Source organism: Vipera ursinii (assembly GCF_947247035.1).
Source record: "Vipera ursinii genome assembly, chromosome: 3".
In the NCBI taxonomy this organism is placed as follows: domain Eukaryota; kingdom Metazoa; phylum Chordata; class Lepidosauria; order Squamata; family Viperidae; genus Vipera; species Vipera ursinii.
The window spans coordinates 104,163,536-104,179,821 of NC_139516.1; the positions used below are offsets into that span (position 1 = coordinate 104,163,536).

The window sequence follows — 16,286 nt, forward strand, 5'->3', positions numbered from 1 at the left end:
GGCTCCATGTCCCCACGGCGGGGGGTGGCGAAACGGAAGACCAGCCGCAGGAGATGATGATCGGTCCATGACAGGGGCATAATAAATGGAGACCCCCCACCAAGATCATCCAACCACCGTCTAGATAAAAAAATCAGGTCAAGGGTGTGGCCTCCCTCATGAGTTGGCTCTGAAATTACTTGCGTCAGGTCCATGGCCGCCATGGAAGCCATGAACTCCCGAGCTAGCTCAGATGAACCTCCCAGGGATGGTAGATTGAAGTCTCCCAAAACTATAAGTTTGGGAAACTCAACCACCAAGCCCGAGAGGATATCGAGCAGCTCGGGCAGGGCTGCCACTGTGCCACTAGGTGAAATGTACACCAGCAGCAAGCCCAACTGCGCCCCAGGACCAAATCTCACAAAGAGAGACTCACACCCGACTATCTGAGAAACGGTGGTCTCCCGCGGACATAAGGTCTCCCTAATGGTAACCGCCACTCCCCCACCCCTACCATGAGCTCGTGGCTGGTGTAGCACCCGGAAGCCTGGTGGGCAGAGGTCAACCAAAGGGACCCCACCCTCTGGGCCCAGCCAAGTCTCCGTGATGCAAGCCAGGTCCGCCTGCTCACGGAGGTTAATCTTATCTTGTTTTTCTTAAATATTTTCTTGATTTTTTTAGAGAAAGTCAGATTGCAATTTCAGGTTTAGCCACTGGGTGTCCCCCAAGTACTTTGAAAATTCTTTTCTTTTAGTCCGTTTCTTTTTTCAACTTTTTTTTTTAAAAAAACACCCCTAGGCTTGCTCGCCGCTTATTTGAAGGGAGGGTTGAATTCCCCCCCTCTTCACAGGGGGAAGGTACTTAACAGCTTATTTAGGTGAAAAGAAGAAGATTAAGGTATAAGGTATATCTTACCCCTGTCTCTTCCACGCTGCTTTAATGTTGCCTGATGGTAAGTGTGACTTCAGCTGTCTGCAGACTAGTAACTGGCCATATTACTATGGCCAGTCTTTTGTCCGCCGGTATGAAGGAAATGCAGGCACTAATGGGGGGGGGGGTTGCGGCTCCCCCACATTTCTGCAAAAGCCCCTTCTTTCTGGTCGCCCCTCCAGGACAACTCTTCAGCCCTTTTAGGACCCCCCAGTGATGCAAAATAGGATGTGGAAGACGAGAGCCGTCCTCCAGACGTCTATGTTGGCTGACTTGGCAAACCGGAAGTCCCCAGCCACTCCTTTAATTTATCTTGGAGGTGTTTGGCATAGAATTTGCTGATTATATTTAGCAGACTTATTCGTCTGTAGTTGGCAGGGTTGTCTCTCTTTCCCTTTTTATAAATTGGGACCACAATTGCCAAGCCCCAATCCTCTGGGACATGGCCAGTGGAGTCAATATAGGGGAAGAGTGCTGCCAGGATGGATATCCACCACTCCATATTATTTTTTAGTAATTTGGCCAAGATTAAGTCAGCTCCTGGAGTCTTCCCGGTCCTGAGTTGGCCAATGAGGAATTTGATTTCAGACTCTGAAACTGGAGGCCACTCAGGTAAATCCTTCATTATAGACCTTGTACTCTTGCTGGAGGGGATCTTCATACATTCTCCAAAAATGGAGTTCCCAAGTTATAGGAGATATATGGCAGTCTAATGGGGTATGGATTCTTTCAGAGTAGCAAGCTATTAGATGCTAAAATAAAGAAGAATTATTTTGCTTTGCTGCCACGATGAGCTGTTCCCAGGAACATCTTGTATCTTGTCTCTTCTTGAATGCTATCAATTGCTTGAATTGTTTTTTAAGTGTAAGTAACTGCTTAAGGATTGCTTTATTGCCATATCCAGTCTCACTTTTGTACTCCTTATATGCCAAGTTAAGAGCTTTCTTGGCTTCAACACAATCCTTATCAAACCATGGTTTGGAGGTGGTACAGGACCTCTTAGCTGAGAAATTCCAGTCATGTGCTAATAATGGCTATAACCCATAGACTAAACTCTTATATAGTTCTAATAGATCTTGAGTCAGGTTGGCTGATATGAAGGCTGTGCGGATTTTTTGAAAATTATCCTCTGTTAGGGCTATTCTTACCTTCTGATCAAGTTGTTGAGTCCATTTGACCCGGCATCTTGTTAGGCCGGCTGTAGAGACTGCAGGGATAAAATGGTCCTTAGAGAGTATCTGCTTGATAAAGGCAAGTAACAGAAGTCACCCTGTTGTGCAATGTTTGGGTCTCGAATCCAGGCTGTCAGCTTTTCAGCTGACAAGCTCAGCCTCTTTAACCACTGAGCCATTGCATCCCTTATATTTATATTCTTAAGTGTTGTCCAAAATATATAATTAGCTTAGCACTGATGCTCTTCAGTATGTGCAGATAGGAACCCTGCCCTACCTTAAAGGCAACTCTTGGTAAACTCTAACTTGAATGGAGGCAATTAATCATTAAGATACTCACGATCTATCCTAATGCCAACTGAAACATATTTCTAAGTCACTGATGAACTATACTGATGGATTTTAATTTTTGTACTTTAATTCTTCTCCTCTGTCAAGACATTTTCTTACCTTGACACGTTTTGCCATTGGGCATGATTCGGTAACCTGATGGGCAAAAACACTGGTAACTCCCTAAGGTATTCCTGCATTCATGCTGACATACACCTCTGTTCTCACATTCATCAATGTCTGCAAAAATTAAAAACAAACGAACATTAAGATTCTATGTAAAATGACAGGTTAAGAAAGGAAAGCTCACTTAAGGCAGGATTCCAAATAATAAATTCCAACACAGAGACACAGACATATACAACTAGAGTATTTCTGTATTTTTCCTTAGAAAATGCAGTTTAGCAAATCTGAGGAATCCTGTCACAATCAAAGCTTTTGAGGCTGACATGTAAAACTATTTTTGAAATCCTTTCAACTATTAGAGAAGGAGCCTCTTGTCCAATCCTTCAAAACAGAAAGTAAAGAGAATGTAAAGTTGGTAACTGCTATTGTAGTTGTAAAAATGTCTGTCAGCTCCATAATATGTCTGAAGAAGTGAGAAAACTCAAAGCCTGAGATTCAGTCAACACTGTTGTCACAAATGATGGCAATTACATCTTTCTCCCTTATTCAAGGAAGATGAAGGGATCCATTTCTGATCAACATGACAGAATTTTTTCATTTCAGATCTATTCTGAATTGGAACCCAGTGCTTAAAATAATTGAACTTTGCTCTCTTGTGCTTGACCTCCTACACTCCACCTCCACCTGATCCAGTTTCCCCCTCTTAGAAGAACATTGTTTATTTAGTGGATGTGTCTACATATGTCAACTGGAAAAGATATAACTTCCCAAACAAGCAGCATTTATTGGTACTTTTTTATGTGTGTAGAAGCACATTTGCCAACATTTAAAATGTTTAGGTGCCAGAGCATCCATATACTAGACCAGTGGATTTCAACCTGTGGTCTGGGGACCCCTGAAGGGTGCGCAATGCTGTCATGGGGTTCGCAGTGAAGAAATGTTATGATTTATATCTTGAGTTAAGTCTTGGGGGGGGGGGGTCTGTGGCCATGGTTCATGGCCACAAAAGGCATTTAAAGGAGGTCTGTGGTGAAGAAAAGGTTGAGAACCACTGTGCTAGACAAAAGATTAAATAAAAGCAAGCTAAATTTCCCAGATGCTTCAGGTTATAGTTTTCTATTTTATAGCAGTATTGTTTCTTCTCAAAAGTTCCCAAATCTATGATGAATAATACTGTATTGTCTGATTTTCTGAGTGAAAGATGCAGAGCTTGTTGGGACTATGAAGGAGGCTTTTGTACTCAATGAGGGCTTTCCCCTAGGGAGTTATATTGGCTCATATAAGACAGAAGTAACTTTGGCAGTTATGATTCTCACACTTCACAGCTGCCTTCTGACCAGTAGAATCAATGGAGAAGCCACCAATGAAATTGCATCTCACTTAATGGCCATGCTTGACTTCTTTAGCAACCACAGCAGAAGTGATGTCATAAGTCATTGTGGTCATAGGACGTTTCACCTGACAACCATTTTGCTTAGCTATGGAGTTTCCAGAACCAGCTGTAGTTAAGTGACTATTTGTACTTTCTTAAGTCCAACATAATATACATTTAAAAATAATAGTAATAGTATTTTGAAAAAAAGAATCTCTTAGTTTTGGGTCTAATTCTAAGCAATGAAGATCCTGAACATATCTTGCTATTGACAAAACAAGCAGTTTCTTATTGTACTCATTTTTGGTCACCACGCCCAAAGAAGAACTTTTGAAAATATCTTTCTAATTGGGCAGGAATAAATGAAGAAATACATTCATTCATGTAGATAGGCTTTCAGAGCTTTAAAGATGACCTCTAACAATGACAAACAACCTGCCTTTGTTGGCAGATCCTAAGTGGAATGAGCAGCAAAAAGAAAAAAGAAAAAGAAAGAATATGCATCATATGTACAGACATATACATACATATACACACATATATAGGTATGACATTTACCTATACATTTGTTATTTCTTGCCTCATAGCCTTCAGAGCAAGGCTCTCTAACATTTCTTCTAGTCCTGGAGATGGGAATTCTGCTGTTCCTATACTCTGAGTAGGAGCTGTAGAGATTGGAGGAGTGCCTGATATATTGTTGTGGTCGATAGTTGTCTCTCATGGGGGAGAACTGAGCATAATTATAGCTATTGTAATAGGTGCCATAATTTGGGAACCTCTCCAGTCCAGCACAAGATTTGCCATCACCTAATAAATGTTGTCCAGGAGGACAGATACACTTGAAGCTGCTGGGGATGTTTGTTTGTTTTTTGTTTTTTAATCCCATTTATATCCCGCCCTTTTCCGAAGACTCAGGGCGGCTTACAATCTAAAGCACAAATCAATTCATTCTATGTATATGCCTGCTTATTAGGGCTTTTGCCCCCCCCAAGTGGCATTATTACAAAGTCAGCGTATTGGCCCCAACAATCTGGGTCCTCATTTTACCTACCTCAGAAGGATGGAAGGCTGAGTCAACCTTGAGCCCTGGTGGGACACGAACCTGCACTAATTGCAGGCAGCTGGTGTTACTTAAGGAGGCATTAGCCCACTGCTCCACCAAGGCTCTTTTTAGTGTTGGCGCACTGATACGCACAAGGTTTAGGCACTTGTTCACATTCATTAATGTCTGCTCATGGGACATGATTCCAAAGCAACACATCATGTAACAAGGGGAATGAGAAAAACACACATAAACATAAAAGACATAAAAACTCATCAGTCTGCAGAACATGCTAAAATTACAAATGTGATTCTAAAACTACAAAACATAGGCAGTACATGCATTAATCTTCTTGTGCAACAAGTGATGAAATCCCTGAGATCACCCTAGCTAAACATGCACACTTTTATGACAAATTAAGTGATCTCTAAATACAATGAACAAAATAGAGGCTGTTGTGTAGTGGGTCCGACGCAAGGAAGAGATGCCAGACGGTGTGTGAGTTCAGCTCTTTATTGGATGGGGGGTAGCGAACTGAGGAATGAGGGTTACCTGGCCTCCTTAAATACCTAGCCAGGTAAGCGGACAGCCAATGGGGTTGGCCCTAGGTTTCCCACCGAAACTGGGTTTCCCACCAAAACCATTCAGGCCAACACCCCCTGGTGGCTGTTGCTATGCAGGTGCCTGCATACATAACACCCCTCCCCCCTTAGAGAGGAACCACATAACAATGAAACAACTTGCAACTAACTATAACTATATACACTGTGTGTCACAAATAAAAAACAATACAACTGTGTAGGGGTCATTTGCACACATAGTCCGACAGGTAGGCAGGTGTCCTGTGGGGCCAGGTGGACCGTCTGGGTGTGGCCCGGCCCTGGGCTTGGACAGCTGGTTCCTGGGGCCTCTGTGCTGGGTTGAACAGAGCTGGGTTCAGGAGGCCCTCCTCCTCTGGTTCCTGCTCTGTGTTGTTTCCGGTTGGGCTGGCCTCTCCTGGGGTGTGGCTCTCCAGTTGGGCGTGTGTGGTGCGCTCAGGGACACTTCCTCTGAGCTGGTCGATGTGTCGCCTTATGTGTCTGTCCCCCTCCACCCCCACGATGTAGGAGAGGGGTCCAGTTATCTCAATCACTGTCCCTGGAACCCATGGATGCCCTGCCCCGTAGTTCCTTGCCCAGACCAGGTCCCCCATGTTGAGAATTCTGTGTGCTGGTGGTGATGGTGATGAAGATGATGATGATGGTGGTGGTGGTGGTGGTGGTGGTCTAACCATCTCGGCTGCTACCCGGTCTGGGTGTAAACGGTCCAGCTTGGTGATGAGACGTCGTCCCCATTGCAGTTCTGCTGGGCTCTTCCCGGTAGCAACGTATGGTGTAGTGTGCTGGGCAAGTAGGAATTTCACCAGTCTGTGGTGCCAGTCCCTGCTAATGATGTGCCGGAGTGCGTCTTTGGTCGTCCTTACCATCCGTTCAGCTTGCCCGTTGGTCGATGGATGGAAGGGCGTGGAGGTGGTGTGCCTAATCCAGTTCGCCTTCAAGAACGCCTGGAAATCATTAGCGGTAAACTGAGGCCCGTTGTCAGACACAATTACGTCGGGGAGGCCGTGTGTGGCAAAGAGAACTCTGAGTACCTGGATCATCCTCCCCGAGGTCATGTTGGGCACTGGGACTACCTCCAACCACTTGGAGTGGCTGTCCACCACTACTAAGAATAGTTGACCCTGGAATGGCCCTGCATAGTCAATGTGGATGCGGGACCAGGGTGTGTGTGTGGCCTCCCACCTGTGCACGGGTGTGTGTGGCATTTCTGGCCTGGATCTCTGGCATGTGTAACAGGCCTTGACCCATTCCTCAATGTCCTTGTCCAGCCCTGGCCACCAGAGGTAGCTTCTGGCCAGAGCCTTCATCCTAACCACCCCCGGGTGTCCCTCGTGTAAGGAATCCAATACCCTGCCCCGTACTGTGGTGGGAATGATGACCCTGCTCCCACAGAGGGCAGCCCCTGTGTGTGGAGATCTCGTTGCACCTGGTGAAATAGGCCTGGAACTCAGGCCCCGGGGACTTGTCCTGCCACCCTGTGCAAACCCATGAGTGTACCTTCTCATGATGTTGTCTGTGGCTGTGTGGCTGGCAATGTCCTTGGCATGAACTGGGCACTCTGGCAGCTTCTGCAGTGCTAGGATCTGTGTGGCTGGGGCCAGGTCTGGATCAGAGGTGTCTATGGGTAGCCTACTTAGACCGTCTGCATGGCCCATCTCCTTCCCTGGCTTATGCACCAGCTTGCAATTGTAGGCTGCAAGGAAGATGGACCACCGGAGCATTCTGGGGGACAGGATTTGTGGAGTCTGCCTGTCTGTTGTGAACAGGCCTAGGAGTGGTTTGTGGTCCGTGAAGACAGTGAACTCCCTGCCATATAGATAATCGTGGACTTTTTTGATTCCTGCCACGATTGCCAGGGCTTCTCTGTCGATTTGGGCATAGTTTCTTTCTGCTCCAGACAGCGTCCTGGAATAATAGGCTATGGGAATTTGCGCCCCATTGGGCTCAAGGTGACTGAGTACTGTGCCCACACCGTAGGGGGATGCATTGCATGCGATGCAAATGGGCTTGGACTCGATGAAATGGGTTACTGTGGAGTTATCCGACAGTAGTGCTTTCAAGGCCCTGAAGCTATGGCCGTGGGCGGCGGTCCAGACCCATGCTGCCTGCTTGTCTAGCAGCCTGTGGAGTGGCTCTGCAATGGCTGCCTTGTGTGGGAGGAATGCATGGTAGAAATTCAACAGGCCCAGGAATGCCTGTAGCTCTGCCTTGTTCTTGGGTGTGGGTGCTAGTTTGATGGCCTGCACCTTGGACTCTGTGGGGTGGATTCCCCTGGCATCTACTCTGAACCCCAAGAACTCTGTGGAGGGAACACCTATGCTGCATTTCTCCCTCTTGAGTTTGAGTCCAGCTGTGCATAGTCTGGACAGTACCTCCCTGAGCCTACCTGCTAGTTCCTCTGCTGACGCTCCTGCGATCAGCATGTCATCGAAGTAGGGGCAGACTCCCAGAATGCCCTTGAGTGTCTTTTCCATGACTTCCTGGAAAATGCCAGGAGCAACGCTAACTCCAAACTGCAGCCTATTTACCCGGAACGCCCCCCTGTGTGTTACTATGGTTTGAATGTCAGCTGTTGCCCTAGTAACCATGAGTTGCTGGTACGCCTGCGCAACATCGAGCCTTGCAAAGATGGCGCTGCCTTGGAGGGAAGCGAGAACGTGGCTGATCGTGGGGACCGGGTAAGCGTGCGGGTTCAGGGCACGGTTCACCGAGCACTTGTAGTCGGCGCAGATCCTTATTTCCCCGTTGGATTTAAGTGGGGTAACGATAGGGGTTTCCCACTCCCCCCATCTATGGGCTCTAAGATTCCCTGGGCCACCAGCTTATCTAATTTGCGCTCTATTTTTTGTTTGAGCGCGAAGGTGACTCGCCGCGGCCAGACCCTAATGGGGGGAACGTTCGAGTTAAGCTTGAACAATATGGAGGGCCCTGTGTACCTGCCCAGTGACCCGTCAAAGACGTCTGCGAACTCCTTGCAGACGGCCTCGATGGAGTCCCCTTGGATCCGGTGGATCCCAGTGACTGTGATTCCCAGGGCCTCGAACCAGTCTAGGTTCAGGCTGGCTCTCTGGCCCTCTACCACTACAACCTCCAGGTGCTCTTCGCGACCCTTAAACCCCACTGTAGTGTATGCCTTTAAAGCATACACAGAAATGTCAGCACAGCAGGGGGCTGGACACCTCTAGGCTATAACTGGCAGCCCGATTGAGGGCAGTACTTGAGAGGTTCAGGGGTGCAGGGCTAAAGCTCAAAAGGGAGAAATGCAAGATTGGGGTAACTGAGACAGAGTTCCTGGGGTTCAGGATTGATGCTCAAGGCATCCACCCATCTGCATCCAAAGTCAGGGCAATCAAAGAAGCCCCTACTCCCCAAAACAAGTCTGAGTTGCAGGCATTCCTGGGCCTCCTCAATTTTTATCACACATTCCTGCCACACAAGGCTACAATTGCAGAACCCCTACACAGGTTGCTTGACAAGCAAGCATCCTGGGACTGGACGGACAAACACGCTAATGCATTCAAAACACTGAAGAACCTGTTAGCAGGCAATGCCACAGTCACCCATTTCAGGGAGGACCAGCCAATCTGCCTTGCATGCGATGCATCCCCTTATGGGATTGGGGCAGTTCTCAGCCATTTAAAGGAGGATGGAACTCAGGCCCCGATCGCCTACTACTCCAGGACCCTGTCAGCTGCAGAGCGGAACTATGCCCAGATAGACAAGGAGGCACTGGCAGTGGTTGCAGGGGTAAAGAAATTTCATGACTACCTTTATGGTAGGGAATTTCTAATTTATACAGACCATAAGCCATTATTGGGGTTATTTACAACAGAGAAGCATACACCACAGATCCTGTCACCCCGGATGTTACGCTGGTCCATATTCCTGTCTGCATACTCATGCAAACTGGTACACAGGCCGGGCAAAGAGATGGGGCATGCCGATGGCCTCAGCAGACTTCCCCTAAGGGACACTGAGCCGGACCCAGCACCGGCTGTCCAAATACTGGCAATACAGGAACTGCCAGAATGCCCCCTCAACACAAGGGACATAGCCACAGGGACCCCCAAGGACAAGGTTCTGAGCAGGGTACAATCATGGGTGAGCAGTGGGTGTCAGGACAAATCACCAGGGCAAGAGTTCATTGCTTACTTCTCCAGAAGGCATGAACTGTCCACACACAAGGGATGTCTCTTGTGGGGAAGTAGAGTAATCATCCCCACAAGGCTCAGAGAAAGAGTCCTTCAGTCATTACACGAGGGCCACCCAGGAATGGTAAGGATGAAGGCCCTGGCAAGGAGCTACCTGTGGTGGCCAGGGTTGGACAAGGAGATAGAATAACTAGTAGCGGGATGTTACACATGCCAGAGGACACCGCCAGAACAACCACATGCACCAGTTCACAAGTGGGAGGAAACACACTCACCATGGTCAAGGGTGCATATAATAATAATAATAATAATAATAATAATAATAATAATAATAATAATAATAATAATAATAATAATAATAATAATAATAATAATAATAATAATAATTTAATTTAATTTCTATACCGCCCTTCTCCCGAAGGACTCAGGGCGGTGTACAGGGCAATACAATAAAATACAACATACAAAAATTAAAAAAATATTAAATACTACAGCCCAATTCAATACAATTAATACAATAACATTAAAATACCCATAAACCCATCAGACCAGGCCAGCTTGTTCAAATAAATATGTTTTTAGGTCACATCAGAAGGAGCGAAGGTCGGGAGCCATCCGGAGCTCCACCGGTAAACGGTTCCACAGGTCTGGCATGCCCACAGAGAACGCCCTCCCCCTGGGGGCCGCCAGTCGACACTCTTTGACCGACGGCACCCTAAGAAGGCCCTCGCTGTGGGAGCGCACTGGACAAAGGGAAGTTGATGCCGGCCGCAGGTGCTCCCGTAAGTAACCCGGACCCATGCCATTTAGGGCTTTATAGGTCGTAACCAGCACCTTGAATCTTACCCAGAGGACAACCGGAAGCCAATGCAGCTCGCGGAGTAGAGGTGTTACATGGGAGTGTCAGGACACCCCCACCACAACTCGCGCGGCTGCATTCTGCACCAGTTGGAGCCTCCGAGTAGTCTTCAAGGGCAGCCCCATGTAGAGAGCATTGCAGTAGTCCAAACGGGAGGTCACGAGTGCATGAGTGACTGTGTGCAAGGCATCCCGGTCCAGATATGGCCGCAACTGGCGCACCAGGCGAACCTGGGCGAAGACCCCCCTAGTCACAGCTCCTATATGATCTTCCAAAGAGAGCTGTGAGTCTAGGAGGACACCCTAGACTATGCAGGCCCATTCCAAGGACACACATTTCTGGTAGCAGTAGACAGCCATTCTAAATGGCTGGAGGTGGTACCTGTAGGCAACATGACCTCAGCAGGAACCATTCAAGCATTGAGGGGAATGTTTGCTACACATGGTCTGCCTGATGTGATCGTGTCAGATAATGAAACACAATTTACCTCCTCGGATTTCCAGGTGTTCCTGAGGACCTTGGGGATTAGACACGCCACTTCAGCTCCCTTCCACCCTGCCAGTAATGGATTGGCAGAACGATTCGTGCGGACAACAAAGGATGCTCTCAAGCGCATAGTACAGGGTAATTGGAAGCAAAGACTGGCCACATTCCTCCTACACCAACATGCAACTCCCTGCACCGCCACAGGCAAAAGCCCAGCAGAACTCAGATGGGGCAGACGCCTCATAACAACACTGGACAGGCTTCACCCAGACAGGGTAACAGCAGACGCCAGAACCCCCAACATAAAAACAAGTTTCAACACAGGAGACCCCATCTGGGCTAGGAATTACAGCACGGGTCACCCATGGGTTCCAGGGGAGACATTAGAGCAGACAGGACCCCTTTTCTACAGAGTAAAGGTGGAGGGGGGACTCCTTTGGAAAAGGCACCTGGATCAGCTGAGGAAAAGGGCTCCTGAGAGGGTTGTTGAGAACACACTGGGGACTGAGGAGGAAGAGCCAACACAAACACAAACACAAACACCCAGGAGGGCCACCAGAGGGGCACAGTGGCAACCCAACCCCAGACAGGAGACTGACAGCAAAGCCAGGCAAACAATAGAACCCAGCAGAACACAAAACCCAGGCACCACAACACACACACACACCCCACAACCCACAACAACAATCACAACAAGGAAGAGAGTCTAGTCACAGCACCACACCAACAGGAGAACCAGGCCCAAGAAGATCAAGCAGCCAGCACAAGGCTCCAAGCTACCTCGCAGACTATGTGCATTCTTAGGGGGGTGGAGAAGCAACCAAGGAATAACAAATGTAAACTCGTGTGTATGTAAATTGTGTGTATAGTGTAAATAAGTGTATATAGTTATAGAGACAGAATGACAGAGGGTAATTCCTCACTATGGGGAAAGGGGTGTAGTGTATGCCTTTAAAGCATACAGGGAAATGTCAGCACAGCAGGGGGCTGGACAGCTCCAGGCTATAACCGCTTTGGCGGGAAAGCCTGAATAGAGCGAGTCATTGACAGCCCCAGGGCATGGTCAGCTCTGGCGGGAAGCCAGGGTTTAAATCCATTGGCCATCTGCACTGGCGGGAAGCCCAGGTTTAAATCTATTGGTCACCATTCACCGGGGCAGGTATAAGAGATGCCAGGTAACCCCTTTGCTCCAGCTTCATTTCTGACTCAATAAAGAAATACTACCCAGCTCAAGTGTCCGTCTCTCCGTTCAACCATGCGACATTGCACCCACCAACACTGTAGCCTTCCCCTTTACCTTGACCGGTGAATTCTGGAAGTCAGTCAGGGTTAAATTTGTAGGCCGTAATTTGATCAGCTGCTTGCTCCGGCTATTTATGTAGTTAAGGGTCTCGTCCGAAATGATCGAGACCGCTGATCCGAAGTCAAGCTCCATGCTGCAAGGGATGCCTTGCAAGCGGATTGTTAGTCTAATTTTGGGTTTGAGCAGCCGGCGGCTACCCGTGTGGTTAATGGCCAGCCGGCTCTCAACATAGCCAATTCGCGTTTTGGTCGGGGCCCCAGTACCTTCGAACGATGATTCCTCCGGTTGCAGCTCGTGGATCTCCTCTCAGGGGCGGCGGCTACGACAGACTGCGGCTATGTGGCCTGTTTTCTTGCAGGCCTGACACGTGGCCGACCGGAACTTACGGAGGCTGCGCACATGGTTCCCACCACACCCTGCGCACTTCTGAGGGTTGGCAGCGTTGCTAGGAGGTCTGGGCTTGTCTGGGCGTCTGGCTCGCTGGTCGGGGGTCGACGTCTTCCGCTGGAGGAGGTCGATGCTCTGGTCGTCCTCCTCCGTGGCAAATTGCCGGTGGATGCTGGCCGCCTGGCTGCCGGTCTGGGTTTCCTGGCATGCTTGGACGGCCCCGCAGGCTGCTTCGTGGGCTAGGATGGCATCCTCGGCTTCCTGGAGCGAAACCTCCTCTCTCTCGAACAGGCGCTCTTGCAGCCGCCTGTCACGTAGGCTGCAAATCAGCTGGTCCTGTAGCCGCTCCTCCAAGTTCGAGAACCTGCAGGTGACGGTGGCTTCTCAGAGGGCAGCGAGGAACTCGGCACCGGTCTCGTCGGGGCGCTGGTCCCTCTTCTCGAATTGTGACCGCGCGGACACTTTGGAGCGCCGGGGCTTGAAATGGCCATTGAGTCAGGCCACGAGGTCCCGGTACGCGACGGTGTTGATGGCCTCCTGGGTGAACAGGTTCACGGCGATCTCCAGGAGCGCTGGTCCCCTGATGCAGAGCAGGGCGGCCGCCTTCGCGCCGTCCTCCGAGATCTGATTGAACTGCATGTACAGTTCAGCGTGAGCCAGGTAACGGGCCCATGTCTCGGGGCGGCGGGTGTCGAATTTGCGGGGTTGTCCGGCCCTTGCCATCGCAGTGCTGGTGTGCGGTCTCGGTTGCAGATGCGGTGACCGGCGTGGTCCGGTCGGCTGGTCCGGTCGGTTGGCGGTCGTGGGGGGGGGGGGAAAGGAAGGAAAATGCCTTTCCCTTCAGCTCGCGGAGTGCTCCTCGGTGACTTCAGCTTCTTGTCGGCAGCGATCCCACCTTCATCGCCACTATTGTGTAGTGGGTCCGACGCAAGGAAGAGACGCCAGCCGGTGTGTGAGTTCAGCTCTTTATTGGATGGGGGGTAGCGAACTGAGGAATGAGGGTTACCTGGCCTCCTTTAATACCTAGCCAGGTAAGCGGACAGCCAATGGGGTTGGCCCTAGGTTTCCCGCTGAAACTGGGTTTCCCGCCAAAACCGTTCAGGCCAACGCCCCCTGGTGGCTGTTGCTATGCAGGTGCCTGCATACATAACAGAGGCCTTGATTTTCCTTGCTCTGGAATTTTTCAATATTTTCTTAACATTTAAATTGTCGCAAAGCTCCTGCAATGATATTCAGGTGTTCTCTAATACAAGACAGACAGTATGATCCTGTGTAAATGGACTTGGGCACAATGGTACATTGAAGGAAATTTGTACCAATTTATGTTCTAAAATATGGAATTTTTTGAACAACAATGAATTGAAATATATACTATGAGTGTACTGCACTTGAATCTGTAGAGAACTTTAAAGGAAGCATGTCACTTTTGAGTTAAAGATGTCTCATACTTAAACATCCAGATTTTATTTTGTTTATTTTCTTACTATGATTGCAAAAAAGGCCACTTGAAGTGCTTGAAGCACATGAACTTTAAAGAGAGTATTAAAATTGTATGTCAGCTTTTTCTCATACAAATAGGAAATGTGAGTGCCTACTAGAGGTAGGGAACATTTATAACAGAGTTCCCCAACCTTTCGAGGTTGGCAGCCAAGAGCGGGGGAAGTGGGGAAAGAAGGGATGGTTTTATGGGAGGGGTAAATGCATGCTTATGCACATGTGTGCACATGAATATCAGTTGCTCACATGAGTGGAGTCGTAAATGTCTGAGAGGCTTGCATGAGTAGGCCTAGGTGCTCACGCACACACATGCATGCACCAACCAGCCACTCACATAGCTCAGTGTCCAATAAGCCACAGCCTGCTAGTGAGCCATGGTCCACAGTTTGAGGACCCCTGTTTTATAGGGCACAGAATCCCATCCCTGCTTCACTATGCCCATTTGAGGGGGAAAATGTACCCCAGTAAATGTTTAGCTTTTGTGAATAGTTATATTTCCTTGAATGTTTCTACATTCTTTCATGAAATTAGAAGCTGATGGGCTTTTTCCCCCCACAGTAAAGGTATTAGAAGCCCAATTAGTTTCCTCTGGAAACTACTAATTTCAAGAAGAACAGCACTTTGAGCTTCATTGGCAGCTACCAAAGCAGGTGATATGCAAAATAGTAATATTCATATTTATTAGGTCTGTGAAAATAATCTGGATTCAAAGAGCATAATGTAATTTGGAGCACAAGAGGACAACACACATCATATGAACTTATTAAAGGCCACCATATTTTTCTCAAGTTCACATGCTCCAAATCACAATTTTCCATTCAAATTCTTATCTATAGATGTATCTAGAGTTTATTTAATTCCAGATTCTGACTTACCCATGCAGGGCCTTCCAACCCCCTGGTATCGATAGCCTCTTGGGCATACACACCAATAACTTCCTTTTGAGTTTTCACATATCTGGTTGTATCAGCATTGGTGAGTACCGTCTCTGCATTCATCAATATCTGATGAGGAACACAAAATCTTGGAGATAAGTGTACTTGCATTAGGAAATTTAATATCAGGTATTTCTTCTTCTTGATAAGAATATATATCTATAAGTTTGCAAAGCTTCCTTGACTGCTTTTTTATCATACTTCAATTCTGAAATATTTATGTGTTAGTTATAAATATTTATTTATTAATCAAATTTATATGGCTGCACATCTCATGGAAAGGGACTTTCTATTTAGTCAAATTATTGCTAGATGCCTTCTAAGGAACATGTGAATTATCTTGAATCTGCTCATTTTCAATGCTTATATTCCTAAAAAGTAATGTCAGAATATTTTTCACCAGCAGGAACTGAGGAATAACATGGAAGAAAAGTCATGTTAATCCATGGTAGCAAAGAGTCAGAAATCTGATAGAACTTTTTCCAAATAACATATTATATTTGAAGGCTTTGGTTTTTGTGAGTTGCAGATCACTTCATCATACACACACACTCACACACACACACACACACACACACACACACAGAGGCTATACTGATATGATGAAGTAAACTGCAGCTTGTGAAGACTCATGAAATCTTTTAATAGAATGTGTTAGCTGAAAAAGTTGCTAGAGAGTCTAGATTTTTTGATGACCATCATAGGTTCATGTCATATTGATGATTATATTTGGTAATGATATCAATGATTCATGACTATTATTCACAAATATGATAGAAAGAGAGGGAAATAACTGAAGCTGCTTGTTCTCTGTTATACTCTGAAAAGAATATGATAAATAAATGTACACACCTATACATGTTCCACTTTCTGCTTTGGTCATTCCACTTGGACACAGATCAATGCATTTATAACCACCTCGTGCATTCTTGCATAGCTGGTTGGGTCTGCATACATTTTGTCTGCATTCATTCACATCTTTTTTATAAATAAAAAAGCAAGATGAAATTAAATAGTTAAATTTCACCATTGCCTCATTTGTTCAAAGGGCAGTCTTTACTTTAATTTTTTTCATGCATTTTCTGTCTCCAAAAATCACCTTGTAAACATTTGAAATG

At 47.3% G+C, this 16,286-nt stretch overlaps 2 protein-coding genes across 2 annotated transcripts in view; one reads left to right on the forward strand and one right to left on the reverse strand.

Annotated features, from left to right (window-relative positions):
- LOC310638228 (uncharacterized protein) overlaps positions 1–16,286 on the forward strand; it is a 77,957-nt gene that overhangs the window by 44,875 nt on the left and 16,796 nt on the right. The window lies entirely within an intron of this gene.
- Positions 1–16,286, reverse strand: part of HMCN1 (hemicentin 1) — a gene marked incomplete at its 3' end in the record, with an annotated part of 535,761 nt that overhangs the window by 12,654 nt on the left and 506,821 nt on the right. Inside the window, 6 exon segments of the mRNA XM_083360257.1 lie at positions 2,532–2,651; positions 4,468–4,765; positions 5,085–5,137; positions 15,109–15,199; positions 15,203–15,237; positions 16,021–16,146. Of these exon segments, the coding sequence (XP_083216383.1) occupies positions 2,532–2,651; positions 4,468–4,765; positions 5,085–5,137; positions 15,109–15,199; positions 15,203–15,237; positions 16,021–16,146 (723 nt within the window).